This window comes from Sphaerodactylus townsendi, linkage group LG11, assembly GCF_021028975.2.
Source record: "Sphaerodactylus townsendi isolate TG3544 linkage group LG11, MPM_Stown_v2.3, whole genome shotgun sequence".
Taxonomy (NCBI): Eukaryota; Metazoa; Chordata; class Lepidosauria; order Squamata; family Sphaerodactylidae; genus Sphaerodactylus; species Sphaerodactylus townsendi.
In genome coordinates, this window is record NC_059435.1 from 78,168,771 (window position 1) to 78,183,834 (window position 15,064).

At 53.6% G+C, this 15,064-nt stretch overlaps 1 protein-coding gene across 6 annotated transcripts in view; it reads right to left on the minus strand.

The window, feature by feature from the left end:
* Positions 1–15,064, minus strand: part of LOC125441207 (SCO-spondin-like) — a 125,733-nt gene that overhangs the window by 9,179 nt on the left and 101,490 nt on the right. For 5 of the 6 annotated variants that reach the window (XM_048511616.1, XM_048511614.1, XM_048511613.1 and 2 more), the window contains 14 exons: positions 14,154–14,363; positions 12,784–12,951; positions 12,063–12,194; positions 10,143–10,383; positions 9,854–10,006; positions 9,386–9,432; positions 8,489–8,659; positions 6,523–6,693; positions 3,247–3,402; positions 2,174–2,304; positions 1,805–1,929; positions 1,602–1,648; positions 636–908; positions 134–295 (listed from right to left, as the gene is read on the minus strand). In XM_048511616.1, coding sequence (XP_048367573.1) covers positions 134–295; positions 636–908; positions 1,602–1,648; positions 1,805–1,929; positions 2,174–2,304; positions 3,247–3,402; positions 6,523–6,693; positions 8,489–8,659; positions 9,386–9,432; positions 9,854–10,006; positions 10,143–10,383; positions 12,063–12,194; positions 12,784–12,951; positions 14,154–14,363 — 2,187 coding nt within the window. The remainder of the gene's footprint in view (positions 1–133; positions 296–635; positions 909–1,601; positions 1,649–1,804; positions 1,930–2,173; positions 2,305–3,246; positions 3,403–6,522; positions 6,694–8,488; positions 8,660–9,385; positions 9,433–9,853; positions 10,007–10,142; positions 10,384–12,062; positions 12,195–12,783; positions 12,952–14,153; positions 14,364–15,064) is intronic. The other variant, XM_048511617.1, reaches the window with a different exon arrangement.

The following is a 15,064-nucleotide window of genomic DNA, read 5'->3' on the forward strand; positions in this document are numbered from 1 at the left end:
GTTCAGGCCAGAGACCCCAGCAGACAAAGTGAAGGAGGAAGCGTGTTGGGCCTTCAGGGAGCAAAGGGCAGTTGGGGGCTCTCAACCCTCTCAAGGTTGGCAGGGGCCAGGGGCTATACTCTACCCAACTCACCTGGGCAAGCCGCTGTGTTGCAGCTCTCGGATTGCGATCGTGGCCCCTGGCAGCGCTGTGTTCCTGCTGGGTGGTGGGCAGAGCGCCATCGCACACGGAAACCCCCGCTGCAGGGCTCGCGGCATGGACTCCAGGGGCTCCAGTCACTCCACAGGCAGAAATCTGGCAGGGCAGACAGCCCAGGAGAGAGGAGTTCCAGCCAGCCAGCCACACAGCTGCTTGTGGGTCTGATCTGGGCCACCATCAAGGACTCTCTGCCTCTGACAGAAAAGCCTGCCTTGTATGTCCCGCTGAAAGTCCGGGGGTGGGGTGGGGGGAGCACTGCTTCATTGTAGGTGAAGGTCCCTACGACTCAAACGGACTCTGAGGAACAAGACGGGTTCAGGGAGGGGGAGGGGACCAGTTTGGAGCCAAGGTGGAGCACAGCAGGGACCTCCTGCCCCAACAGCACCCCACAACCACCCTCAACATTGACCCTCATCCCATCCCGTCCCCAAAACACCTTCACAGACATGAGGATCTGGGCACAGTCGCTCTTGCTCCACATCTGCTGAGCACGAGGCTGTCTTCCCTGCCCAAGGTTTGCCTGTCTGGGGGTCCAGACACATCCGGTAGCGATGCTGCAGAGACACCAGGGCCGAAGGGGGAGCACCCTCTCCAGGCCCACTGGGGGGCTGAACCAGGAGGCCAGAGACAGTGCTGGGGCTGAGGGCCGTCCAGGACAGGCAGGCAGAGCAGGGGGTCCACTCGGACCAGGCGCTGAGCGGAAGGAGCCCTGGTGGGAACAGGAGGTGTGTTAAAGCCACCCTTTGAACAGGGAGCTTTCTGGCCTTTTTGAAGAGGGAGGACTGGGCTGCTTTCACACGGAGTTGATGCTCTGGGGTAGCTCTCCTTGCTGCTGCAGATGTGCAGGCATTTGCAAACACAATGGAGCATCTTCTACACGGAAGGTTTCTCTACAGTTTCCCCGGCCTCAGATCTCTCTGAGCAGCAGTGGCGTAGGAGGTTAAGAGCCCGTGTATCTAATCTGGAGGAACTGGGTTTGATTCCCAGCTCTGCCGCCTGAGCTGTGGAGGCTTATCTGGCAGAGGGCTTTGCAGACTGTTTTAAAATACAGAAGCTAAGCAGGGTCTGCCATGATTAGTCTTTGGATGGGTAACCTCCAAGAAATAGCAGGGTCATGATGCAAAGGCAGGCAATGGCCAACCACCTCTGAGCATCTCTTGCCTTGAAACCCAAGGGGCTGCCATCAGTCAGCTGGGCACATATACTATATTGCTAAGAGTGTTATAAAGTTATGACGGCCAATCAAAGCAATGCACTCGTTCCCAGCTTTCATTTTTTGGGGGAGCAACAGAAAAACTGACCTGTGGGGGTTCTGCCATCTAGAAGCAGGTGAAGCCCCCCTCCCCCCCAACCCTGGCACAGGTGCAATGAAGGGAGGGCAGAAGGGGGCAAGTTCTCTCACCTTGGCAGCCTTCACTGCTGCACCGGAGTGACCCCAGGTGGCAGAGGCTGCAGAGAAATGACTGTCAGTTTGTGATGCACAAGCACACCCAAGTTTATTTATTTTATTGGGGCATCAGGCCACACAGCCCCCCTTCCAAACCAGCCACACACCCCCTCCAGTTTACCCTCCCCTTTTCACATGAGCCACTGTCACTGACTCACCATTCCTTGCATCCAATAAAAATGGTGTCTCCTGCTGCCAAGTTCACAGGACCTTCTGACTGGTTGAAGTGAAGGCAGCCACATTGTGAGGGCGGGACACAGGCTCCGTTCTGTTCCACCAGGCCCTGGAGTGACAGAAAGAGACTGGGTCTCTGGCAGCGCTGTCACCTGTGGGGTGTAGGGATTTGGTCTCTGTAGGGAGGGGGGCTTTGGGGGTAGGGCTTCCCAGCCTGGGGTGTGGTTTCCAAACGGATCTCGCACCCAGCTCCCATCTGTCTACCAGCACTGTCTACCAGCTGCTTCAACTCCATCCAGCAGCAGGGAGTTCCACTGGCCTCCCCCCAACCCAAAAGCATCAACATCCCTGACCTGTGGGCAGTAGCAGCCAGGCAAGCAGCGGGGGATGTCCTGGCACAGCTCTGGGTGCCGGAGGGTGGAGCAGAGACTGTCACAGGGGGAGCCGCACTCTTGGAATATAAAGGGGGCTTCACAGCTGGACTCTGAAGAAGAGGAAGGTGAGGGAGCAAGTTAGTCCTGGGTCCTGAAGCACAGAGGAAGGGTCCTGTTCCCACGTTCTTGGACCGAGAGCTACGAGAGAGCGCAGTGCACAGCCACAAGTATGCCTGCATGATCTAGGTCAGGGGTCCCCAACTTTTCTGTTCCTGGGGGTACCTTTGGAATGCTGGGCCCAGCCATAAGTTGGCTGTCTCCAAAGGGCTGTTGGAAGAGGCAGTAAAGGTGAAGGTAGCCACTGGGTTGTTGGAGACCCATGGGGTGACGCCACATCACAACGTTGGCATGGCAGACTATATTAATGGGGCAGTTTGCCATTGCCTTGATCTACACTTTACCCTCAGCGAGCTGGGCACTCACTTGACCAACCTCGGAAGCACGGAAGGCTGACTCAACCTTGAGCCGGTTACCTGAAACCAACTTCTGTCGGGATCAAATTAAGGTCATGAGTAGAGCGTGGACTGCAGCTTACCACTCTGCACCACGGGACACAAAATGGCTGCCACAGCTTACCTGCAGGGGTGCAGTGAGGCCCCCTGAGCTGTGGTGGCCGCGGCTGCCAAAGCAACCTTTTCAAAATCGAAACAGCCAGTAAATCTCCAGCGGGCAACCAGAAGCTTTGCTGGCCAAAAGTCCCACACACACATTTTCTAAAAGCACTTGGTGGGCACCAGAAAAGATGCTGGCAAATGCCCCAATCCCCATGGGCACCAGGCAAACCTTGAGCATGCCCCATTCTTCATCACTCACCTGGACATTCCTCCCAGTGGCCTCTGCAGACACGGTGCGGAGCCAAACTGGGATTTCACTTGGACCCTCCTTATCCAAGCCATGTGACAGAGAAGCTAGAAACACAGGGTGCCACCCTCCCTGCTTCTCCTCCAGGTATGCCCGTGGGTGTGGAGGGGTGGGTGGGAAGTTCCTCTCACCTGAGCACTGGGAATAGTCGCACATGCGGAACTGCCCGTCCAAGCCCACACAGGGCTCCCCGTCAGCCCCAGAGCCCTGCTGGTTCCGGTACCGCTGCTGAACCAGGAAGCTGCACGAACACTCAGTCCAACGTGTCCAGGAGCTCCAGGGGCATTCTGAGGAGAGGAAGAAGAGGATGGGTAGTAGAGCAGAAGAGGACCAGCTGGGAAGATTTACACCATTTAGGTCCTTTAATGCAACTAGCAAACACCAATATTGACAAACGTTTATTGCACATAATAATCCAACTGCATGAGAACACCTCTTTGCGAGTAAGGGTGACACAAGAGGGACATCTAACACCATCTATACCAGTACAGAAGGGGGTAAGGCAAGGGTGCCTTCTAGCACCACATCTATTCAACTTTTATGTCAACTCCTTCATAATAGATTTGCAGGATAAGGACGTTCATGCTCCTACACTTTTTCAGGGGAAAAAACTACCCATTCTAATGTATGCGGACGATATTGTCGCCCTCTCACTAACCAAAGTAGGGATTAAGAGAGCCCTAAATGCAATAACCCAAAAATGTGCTGAGGAACATCTAATAATGAATTATTCTAAAACCAAAATAGTACATTTTAATGCCATGTTCAAGAAGGAAAGATGGACAATCGAAGGGCATCCAATCGATCAGGTCAAATGCTTCAGATACTTGGGGGTAATTTTCCAGTATAATGGCAAACCTACAGCTCATATCCAATCCCTTGTCCAATCTGCTCAAAAGCCAAGCAATGCTGAGATTCTACCGCATTGCCAGGGGAGGATACATTCCAGCTGCTGTTAAATTGTTTACAGCAAAATCCATTCCACAATTAACATATGGAGCCCAACTAGGCAACATATCCAACTTTACACCTCTGGAAAAGTTACAACAACATTCCTTAGATCTCTATTCAATACACCAAAATGCACGTCCAACACTGTATTGAGACATGAAGCAGGAATAGCTAAAGTGGAAACTATAGTCTGGAAGAGAGCCATCAAATATTGGATTAAAGTCCACCTACACCCCCAGGGCCTATTACCAGCATTTCTGTCAACATCACCATACCCAATCTGGTCGGAGAAGATTATCCTGAAGCTTAAACAGATTGGGCTAGACCCTATGCTGATGCTTGAATGGGACTTGCCCTTAGCTCTTAAGATGGTATATCAACGATTGGACGACATTGACTACCAAAATGATAATGCCTCATTTCCTGCTCTATATAGACCATTGAAATCTGGTAGTGGTACAGTAATGGCCCCCCCTACATTCACCATATTACCATAGCCAAATACCCGATGGGCCCTTTCTAGAGAAAGGTTTGACGCATTTCCATCATCTATGCTTATAGGCAGATTTGGGAAAACCCCTTGGCATTTGAGGAAATGTGTTTGTAACTCTGGGGACGTTGATTCTATGATACATATCTTGTTACACTGCATGCTGCATAAGGCAGAAAGAGAGCTCTTTATTTTACCTCTGCTTGTGCAACACAGCTTGATAATTGCAAAGGATCCTGACCAAGAGATTAGGAAAATGCTGTTGGAAGACAAGGATGCAACCATCTCCCAGCAGGTAGCAAAGTTCTGTGCATTGGCGTATAAAAAACGCAAGGGCCTACTTAATCAGGGATGAGCTGAAAGCCAAACATTCATGTAAATGGTTAGCTGTAATAATTGTTGTAATTTGCTGTTGTGAATGTGTGCTGTTGTTTTGTTTTGTCTTTGCTGGCCTTTGGCCGTATTAAACTATCTATCTATCTGTCCTTTAATGTAGAGCCCCGGCAAAGGGGCTTCCTGGCAGACGACAACTGATTAAGCAGTCACTGTATTAAAAAAACAATGGCATAGCTGCCAACATGAAAGGTAAAAGGCCCGTGGACCCCCAAGGGCACTAAGAAAGCCCCCAAGGAATCCACGACTGAACAATTTCATGAGTCAGGCTGGGGGCTGTTGGGTGATCATAGACTCACAGCGGTTCTACACCCCTGGAAGGTAGTGTATACTTCTAATGCAAAACTTCAGTCTGCTTTTTTGTGGGGAAGGGGGCAAACCTCCACCCCAGAATCTGGTCCGCTAGGCTAACTCTAAGAAAGAAAGAGCTAGAGGTGCCAACCTCCAGTTGAGGCCTGGAGATCTCTCGGAATCACAGCTGTTCTCCAGACTAGAGAGACCGGTTCCCCTGGAGCAGGGGTCTGCAACCTGTGGCTCTCCAGATGTCCACGGACTACAAATCCCATCAGCCCCTGCCAGCATGGCCAATTGGACATCTGGAGAGCCACAGGTTGCAGACCCCTGCCTTGGAGCAAAGGGCTCCTGTGGAGGATGGGCTGTATAGCGCAGTGGTGGCGAACCTATGGCACGGGTGCCAGAGGTGGCACTCAGAGCCCTCCCTGTGGGCACGTGCAAACAGAGTTGCCCCAACCCACCTGACATATCTAGGCTGGCCTGGGCCACTGGGCTTGATTATTAGCATTAAACCTAAGACCTAGTTTTGGGGAAGCAGTGTAGGTAACCCTGTTAAACGCTATTAAATCCCACTGATTTTCATGCAAAGAACTAAAGCGCAATCCTTTACCTGGAAGCAAGCTCGGTTGCCGGCAAAGGGACTTGCTTCAGAGTGAACCCTTCTAGGGTCGTGATTCACCCGTTGGAAGAGTTGCACGGTTGCTTCAAAGCAGAGCCACCGACTACCACCAAGCTTACACCCGAGTAACGCACGCCTCAGAGCCAACCGGTTTTTCCTAAGCTAAAACCTCAGTATTCAGGTTAAATTGCCGTGTTGGCACTTTGCAATAAAGAAGTGGGTTTTGGGCTGCAATTTGGGCACTCGGTCTTGAAAAGGTTTGCCATCACTGGTATAGCGTCATACTCTGCTGAGGCCCCTCCCCTCCCTGACCCCCGCTCTTGTCAGGATCTGCCCTCAAATATCACAGCCAATCTAGGAAATCCCCAGCCTGGAGCTGGCCACCCTAGGCAGACCTGGTGCACAGAAATGGGTTTCAGGACCAGGATCCTGCCCCAAACCATTAGAGGAAAAGTCTGAATGTCTCTCTGATGGGGGAGGCAGCCCTGTGAAGGCAGAAGGCATCCTTGAGACCCCCCTTCCTGCAGACTTCAGAGGGACAAGGGGATCCTGTGCTTGCAGAGAGAAAGGCGGTTACCTCGGGGCAGGTGCCCTGAGAAAACAAGGCCCCAGGCCGGCTGAGGAACAGGGCAGCTCTGGGTGCTCCACAACCCTGCTCACCTTTGCACGCCTGGAGATAGCAGGCCTGCACTTCCTGGCGGCTCTCGTTGCAAAGGGCACCGGCAGCCTCAGGGGGCAGCAGGCAAGCGCACACCCCTGCACGGGTCCCCAAGCCTGTGCCGCAGGATCTGGAACACGGACTCCAGGGGGACCACTGGCAGAGCTCATCCCCTGTGCGGAGGAAACGGGGGCGGGGGGGGGGGGGGGGGGGGGGGGGGGGAGGAAATGGCTGGTAAGAGAGAGTGGCACTTCTCGGGTAAGCAGAAATATGTTAGCCTGTTACTGAGAAAGCAAATAAGTGTGGCTTGGCCTGCTTCTTCTTCCTCTCTTGCCCTAGTACACGGCCTTGGGAGGTTCTATCATGCGAAGGTGCTAATGGCCAATATTGCCAGTCTGGACCTCCAGGAAGCGATCCCTCCCTTTAAAAGCAATTTCTGCTGTGTTCATGCGTGGCAATGAACTGTGCCAGCGAATAACTGCATCCTGAATGGACTGCCTGTCGTCAGTTGCGATGAGCGTAGTCTTATTTATACCCCATTTTCCAAGAGCGACCAAAGCAGCTTGCCAAATTAGTAAATCACAACCACAATAAAATAGACTGTGAAGAATGTGACAATAGGGGAGCAATATTTGAGAGAAGAGTTTTGGATTTATACCTCACCTTTTCCCACCATCAGGAATCTCTGTGGGGCTTACAATCACCTTCCCTTCCCCAATACACAACAGACTCCTTGGGAGGGAGGGCTGAGCAAGTTCTGAGAGAACCATGACTAGCCCAAAGTGACCCAGCAGGCTTCATGTGTAGGAGTGGGGAATCAAACCCCGTTGTCTAGATTAGTGTCCGCCGCTTGTAATCACTACACCGCACTGGCTGACCAGAACAAGTAAACACAGCAGCCAAATGGAGGAGGCAGCAGGGGAAGGTCCCACAACAGAAAAGGCCCTTCCCAATTTAACCGGGTGACCCACTGGCTTCCACTCCATCGTGCCCCTTCTATCTCCACCTATCGACCTCCAACCACACTCAAATGGCTCCTCCTTGACTCCTTCCTCTTCCTCGGCATCCCCCTCTGGTTGGTCTAATATGAATTGACCCCTCTTGGGGTTGCCAGCCTCCAGGGAGGGCCTGGACACCTCCCAGGTTGACAGTTGATCTCCAGGAGACAGAGTGGTTCCCATGGAGAAAATGGCTGCATTGGAGAGCGGACGCCCGGGCATTGCTGCCCTTCCCAGTCTGTGCCCTCCCCTGGCACCAGCCCCAAATATTTATCAGCCTAGGACTGGCAACTCTGCCCACCTCCACTCGAGCTGGTCACTGCTTCTTGGTTCTGGCACAAGAAAAAAAGAATTTGGATTTCTAGCACACTTTTCTCAACTGTAAGGCAGTGGCGTAGCGAGAGGATATGCGGGGCTGCAGTCCCAAGCGCCACTTCCTTGGGGGCGCATTGTAGGGTTGCCCTCCCAACTGCCCCCCAGCCCCAAACTCCCTGTGGATATTAAAAAAGGGAAGTATTTAGGGTCATCACCAGTGGTGGGATCCAAAATTTTTTATTATTATTATTATTATTATTATTATTATTATTATTATTATTATTATTATTATTATTATTATTATTATTATTATTATTTATATTTATAAACCGCCCTCCCCCGAAGGGCTCAGGGCGGCGAAAGGCTGAGAATCAACTGGTGAGATAAAAGGCACGAAAGGCTGAGAATCAATGAATTGCAGTACCTGGAAGGGATTAACCCAGTTCAGGGAGTTACATTATTAGTTGCAATTGCTATATGGAACCTTCACATTCAAAGGCAGGATTCCTCTCGGGGAGGCGAGGGCGTGGAGATGGAAAAGCGGACCCAATTAGTAACCCCCTCTCGGCACACACAAATAATTAGTAACCCACTCTCGGGAACTGGTGAGAACCTGCTGGATCCCACCTCTGGTCATCACCACTGATGCCCTCACCTGGGCAAGGCTGGGTGGTACAGTTCTGGGCCTCCCTTTCAGGGCCGGGGCAGGATGAGCCATTGTTGCGTGGCGGGGGGTTGATGCACGCCCGGGTGCGGATCTGGGTGCTGTGGCCGCAGGTGACGGGGCAGTCAGACCAGGGTGACCAGGGGGTCCAAGCTCCGTGAACTGTTGGAAGAGAAGAAATAAGCTCTCCAGGGAACCATGTAGCAGACCATGAGGCTGGGGGAGGCTCTGCCCACACCCACAGAATATTTTCCAACTACAGACTGGAAGCCCAGACTTCCACTGTTCATTCCAAATCAACGTGGGAGAGGCAGTCTCCTCCACCTGTAACGCCTGTCCTCCCTGCCTTATTACATTGCTCCCGTTTCCCCAACACCTGCCTCTGACTCCTGGGTCCTGAGTGAAGTTTTCCCAAGGCACGCTCTCTCATCCCTTCCTGCAAAGAAGCCGGACTGTTTGTTAACATGCCACGACTTCCTCCTGCTATGTTAGAATGTTTGTGAACATTCCGTGAACATACGAATGGAGCCTCCTTAAGTAGTCAGGCCATCAACCCATCTAGCTCAGTACCATCTATCCCGGCAGGCAGCATCTTTCTCTAGGCCAGTGGTGGTGAACCTTTGGCACTCCAATTGGCCATGCTGGCTGGGGCTGATGGGAATTGTAGTCCATAACATCTGGAGTGCCAAAGGTTCACCACCACAGCTCTAGGCCTTTCCCAGCACCAGGGGCTGAACTTGGGGCCTTGGGTATGTGAAGTCTTGTATCTACGAGGCATATTGGAGCCATATAGTGGCTTCCCAAAGAGGCTCCCCCCTTCCAATGTGCCACCAGTGTTCAATCCACCAGTTGCAGCATGTCCATGACAAAGTTGCAGACCAAGCTTACCTGCACATGCAATGTCCATGCAGTAGATGCCCTCCGGGGTGCAGATGCTAGAGAATGGGACAAACAACAGCATCAGTGCCAAGGGTTGCCAACTCCTGCTCCGGCCATTCCAGGAGTTCTGCTAGTGGGTGGCCTCCTGTTTTGGGCCAGGGCTATTGCAGCCATTCAGGGCTACAGAATGGAGCTGTGGCTATGCTGAACTCCGTGGCTTCATGTTGATGTGTTTGGGGCTGTGTAGGGATGGGTGGAGGAAGGGGAAAGTGAGGATGGGGTATGAGTCTGAAATTGTGTGCATCGAGGAATGCTGCTGTAAATTTTGTTGTGCGTGCACAATGACAATAAAAGGCTTATGCTTATGCTTATGGAGCCACTGCAGGCCCCCGGGGTAAAAAAAAAAAGCCCATCCTGACTGCCACAGAAGGCACAGAGAACTGCATTTGGGGCGTGCCCTCGCCAGCATGCACGAACCATTGCTGGCACTCTCCAAGAAACCAGGTACTGCCCAGCTGCATCTCTTCGCCCTCATGCAAGCACAGTGGAGGGCAGGGGCCTGGGGCACAGGGACGGGTCTGCAGCTGTTCCTTCAGGCACTCTGAGTCCCACGAGCCAGACGTGGCAGTCCTGCAGGGTCCACAGAAAAACAAATGCAGCCCTCATGGATTGCTCTCCTATCACAAACAGGCCTCAGCAGCGGGGTGGCTGGCTGGTCCACTCCCGCCTCCTGGGTGCCCTGCCTGAGGCTTGTCAGCCACCTCACCTGAAACGGGTCTGCTGGCCGCTCCCACAGGTGGTGCTGCACGAGGACCAGCTCGACCAGAGGCTCCAGGCGCAGCCAAGGGGCAAACAGGTGTCGTTGGTGCAAAGGAGCCGCCCTTCAGTGCAGGAGCAGTTGCTGCAGCCGTCATCGTGGATGCTGCCTGGTGCCCAGCTGTGCCCTTGGGTGTCTGTGCACTCACAGTGGTCTGGAGTGATGCAGGCGCTGTCCTGCTCCAGCGTCCCTGGGGGAGGGGACAGGAAAACTCTCTAGGCTGAGGAAGCATCATCCTCTTCAGTAGAGAAGCCCCCCTGTCCCTTGGAATTCATAAGAACATAAGAACTAGCCTGCTGGATCAGACCAGAGTCCATCTAGTCCAGCTCTCTGCTACTTGCAGTGGCCCACCAGGTGCCATTGGGAGCTCACGTGCAGGATGTGAAAGCAAGGGCCTTCTGCAGCTGTTGCTCCCGAGCACCTGGTCTGTTAAGGCATTTGCAATCTCAGATCAAAGAGGATCAAGATTGGTAGCCATAAACCGACTTCTCCTCCATAAATCTGTCCAAATCCTCCTCATTCAAGCCCTGGAATGCTACTGCCATGGCGGCATCAGGATTTGCATGCAGAACTAGGGCAGGGAAGACCCAGGCTGAAATCCCCACTCAGCACGAGGGTCGCTGGGTGACCTTGGGGGCCCTCTTATGGCTCTGCAAGCGCCCAGGGGGCTGCTTGTCATCTGCCAGGGAGACCCCGTTCTGCCTACCAGCCTCCACATAGTTCCAGTGTAATGTTGCCTTATGCTAAATCACACTGTCAGTCTACCAAGGTTGATGTTGTCTACTCAGACTGGCAGCCACTCTCCAGGATTTCCAGCTGAAGTCTTTCCCGTTCACCTGGAGACACCGGGGATTGAACCTGGGGTTCTCTGCATGCCAGACAGACGCCCTCCCTCTGAGCCATGGCCCCTCCCAAACAGTAGAAGAAGAAGAAGAAGAAGAAGAGTTTGGACCCTTTCTCTCCTGTAGGAGACTCAAAGGGGCTGACAATCTCCTTGCCCTTCCCCCCTCACCACAAACACCCTGTGAGGTAGGTGGGGCTGAGAGAGCTCCGAGAAGCTGTGACTAGCCCAAGGTCACCCAGCTGGCGTGTGTGGGAGTGCGCAGGCTAATCTGAATTCCCCAGATAAGCCTCCACAGCTCAGGCGGCAGAGCTGGGAATCAAACCTGGTTCCTCCAGATTAGATACACGAGCTCTTAACCTCCTACGCCACTGCTGCTCCTCCAATACGAAGCTGCCTTCTACGGAATCAAACTCTGGCCCACCCAGGCCAGTCAGGCAGCCACCCTCCGCAGAGAGAGGTCTTCTGCATCACCTACGATGACACCCTTTCTGTTCGCGATGACTGAACCTGGGACGTTCCGCATGCCAAATGGAGGGACTTCCTCTGAGCCAGAGACCGCCCCCGCCCCTCTGCAGAGGCCCCCCACAACTCTGGAGCTCATTGCCATCCCCTCCATTCCCAGCACAAGGCAAAGGCCTCCCTTCACTCAGGGTTCTCAGATCTGCACACTTATGTTGCTTCTGGCTGGTTTTTAAAGCCTCTCTGCTTTATCTGTGTGTATTTTCTTTGCTGTGGATGCTGGGCATGCTGTTGATCACACTAGCTAATTAACTGCTTGATGGTTATTTTAACTGCTGCATATTTTGTTTACAATGATCTAAAATAATCACTGATTGGCCAGCCGCTTGGTAAGAGAACATGAGCAGGACAGAAACCTGCTAACAAAGACATGAATACTAGTCTGCCCCCAGAAGACAGAGGGTGGCCGGCCTGGCTCCTTGCACAGGGGCAGACGGCAGCTCCGGGAGCTTCTCTATCCCAAGTGGGGGGTATGAAGAAATGGGTACAAAGAAGGCATAACTTACCATGTGGGCATCGACAGCCAGGCTCACAGTCCTCCCCCTCCTGGCACACCAGGCCTTTCTGGAGGTCCCGGCAGTGGCGTGGACATTTATTGGCGCAGTCCACCAACTGCATCCCTGGAGGGCAGCTCTCTTCTGCCGGAGGAGAGTAAACATTTACCCAGCAGGCAGCACAACTAGGGCAGGGCAGGGCAGGACAGGGGGTGGCAAATGAATATTTTAGAGCCCCCTCCTCCTGTAGGGCCCAGTTGCAGAGACAAGGACAGCAGGCGTCAGCTTCTCCTCCTCCTCCTCCTCTGCCGTCAGCCAGATCCAAGGACTGGGACTGGGTTCATGACGGGGCGGAAGGAGGAGATGGACAGACCGATGCTGGCATTTGCTGGTCAGGCCTCTGGGTGAGGCCAGAACTCAGCTTGCTCCAAAGGGGCCAACTCCAGCTTGGGAAATCCCTGGGGGTTTGGGAGCAGTACCTGGGAGGGGTTTGATTAAGAAGGCAGGGGTTGTCAGAGGAGTTGTGAATCTGCCCTCTGAAGCTGCCCCTCCTTCTCTGTAGTATGGACATTAGTTACCACTCCAGGAGAACTGCAGGCCCCACCTAGAGGTTGGTAACCCGGCTTGCTCATTGTCCCTCAGGAACTTTAATGGTGTTATTTACGACATTGCCTTACTCCAATGTGCCCCACTGCACCTCCAGAGTCCTTGAAGAGACCCTCTCCCCACTTACCACAGGGCTGAGGATTGCAGACCCGCACGTGGTATTTCTCGCCGGGACAGGGGCGCCCTCCATTCTTGGGCGGGGGGCTGGTGCAGGTCCGTGTGCGCACCGAGTGCCCCCCACTACAGCTGCGGTCACACCACGACCAGGGGCTCCACTTGGACCAGGCACCGTCCCCTGAAGCAGGGATGTGAGATAGAAAAAGAGGCTGCGTGGGAGGGTGACTCAGGGCCTGGTGACGGTTCACGTGACTGGGGGAGCAGACAGGAAGCTGCTCTTGCCCCCCAAGCACCCACGCAGGGCCTTCTTCACTCCCAAAGCATCGCCACAGCAGAGCAGGAAGCCTCCGTGGAAGATTCAATCAAGGATGATGCAAAGGGAAATGGGACAGGTGGGGGTTGCTGGTCAGGAGCTCGAAGCAGAATTTCCAGAGGCTCAAAGGATCAAGGTGAGGCATTACATACATAAGCCTTTATTGGCATAGTCAGAAAAAAGTTACATGAATTGGAAACAATTGCATGGAAGGGTTAGGCATTAGTGCCCTCAACAGTCCTTTGCTGCGTGGGTGAATTCTTCTAGGCCAGTGGTGGCGAACCTTTGGCACTCCAGATGTTATGGACTACAATTCCCATCAGCCCCTGCCAGCATGGCCAATTGGAGTGCCAAAGGTTCGCCACCACGGTTCTAGGCAGTGTCCCCAACCACTTTCAGCCTGTGGGCACCTCTGGGATTCTGCTACACAATGGCTGCCACAGGATGCACAGCCTGTCACAAAACAGCTACCACAACTTGCCTTCAGTTACACAGTGAACATTACTGCATTGTGGTGACAGCGGCTGCCAAAGCAGCCTTTTAAGAAATCTGCACAGTCAATCCAGTTCCCAGTGGCCAACCAGAAGGCCTGCTGGGCAAAAGCTCCACCTGGTCCCACCCATTTTCTACAAACACTTGGCCAGCAGTAGGGAAGGTATTGGTGGGTGTCACAGAGCCCACGGACAACATTGCTAATGAAATGGGCCAACTCCTTGGGCTTGAGCTTCATTTGTAGTGCAGCATCTGAGTGTTGCTGCTTCGGGGCTGGTTGGAGGCATTTGAGGGAGAGGCAAAGGCCCTCAGTATGAACTGGGAGGCAAATATATCACTTCCTTATTTCTTTCTTTCCTGATATCTTGCCTTCCTCCCCAGCAGGGACCCAGGATGGCTGACATTGTTCCCCTCTCCTCCTTGGTACCCTCACAACAGCTCTGTGAGGTAGGCTATGCTGAGAGTGCCTGATTGGCCCAAGGCCACCCAGTGAGCGTCCCTAGCAGAGTGGTGATTCAAACCTACATCTCCTGGGACACTCCAGCCACTGCCCCACGCTGGCATTTCAGTCCTACCTTTACAGGCTTGCAAGTTGCAGAAACGCCTCTCAGCGTTGGCCACAAGGATGTCCGGGCACCAATGGCCGCCTGGCCCGGGAGGATTGTAGGTGCGCAGACGCCACAGCTGCCCAACTCCACAGGTGCGGGAACACTCACTCCATGAGGACCAGGGATTCCAGGTGCAGTTCATAGCCACACATTCCTCACCCTGGCACAGTGGGGTGTCTGCGGAGAGGAGAAGAGAAAGAAAGCAGGATGGGCTGTCACTCTTAGAGGATGGGTTGTCGCTCTTAGCCTCTTTGATCTGAGATTGCAAATGCCTTAACAGTCCAGGTGCTCGGGAGCAGCAGCAGCAGAAGGCCATTGCTTTCACATCCTGCACGTGAGCTCCCAAAGGCACCTGGTGGGCCACTATGAGTAACAGAGAGCTGGACTAGATGGACTCTGGTCTGATCCAGCTGGCTTGTTCTTATGTTCACCTGAGAGACCCTGGAAGACACTTCAGCTAGAAGAAGGAAGTGCTCAGGCAGGGCTTCATTTCCAGGAGAAGACTGCCCACCCAGGAGAAACTTAGTGCCACTTAATGCCAGGCTCCGGGGGCTGCTCATCCCGCCCCTGCATAAGAACCTCCTGCCTTCTGCTGAAATAGACCTCTGGCCCATCCAGGTCAGTGCTGTCTACTCAGACTAGGAGTGGCTCTCCAGGGCCTCAGGCAGTCAGAGGCCTTTCCCATCTCCTGCTGCTGGTCTTTTGGACTGCAGATGCTGGGGATTGGACCTGGGACCTTGGACATGCCAAGCGGATGCTCTGCCCCTGAGCCACGGCCCCCTTCCTTAACAAGAACACAAGAAGCTGACTTATTCTGAATCAGACCTTAGGTCTATCATGGTGACGTCTGTCTGCTCTGACTCCCAGGAACTCACACA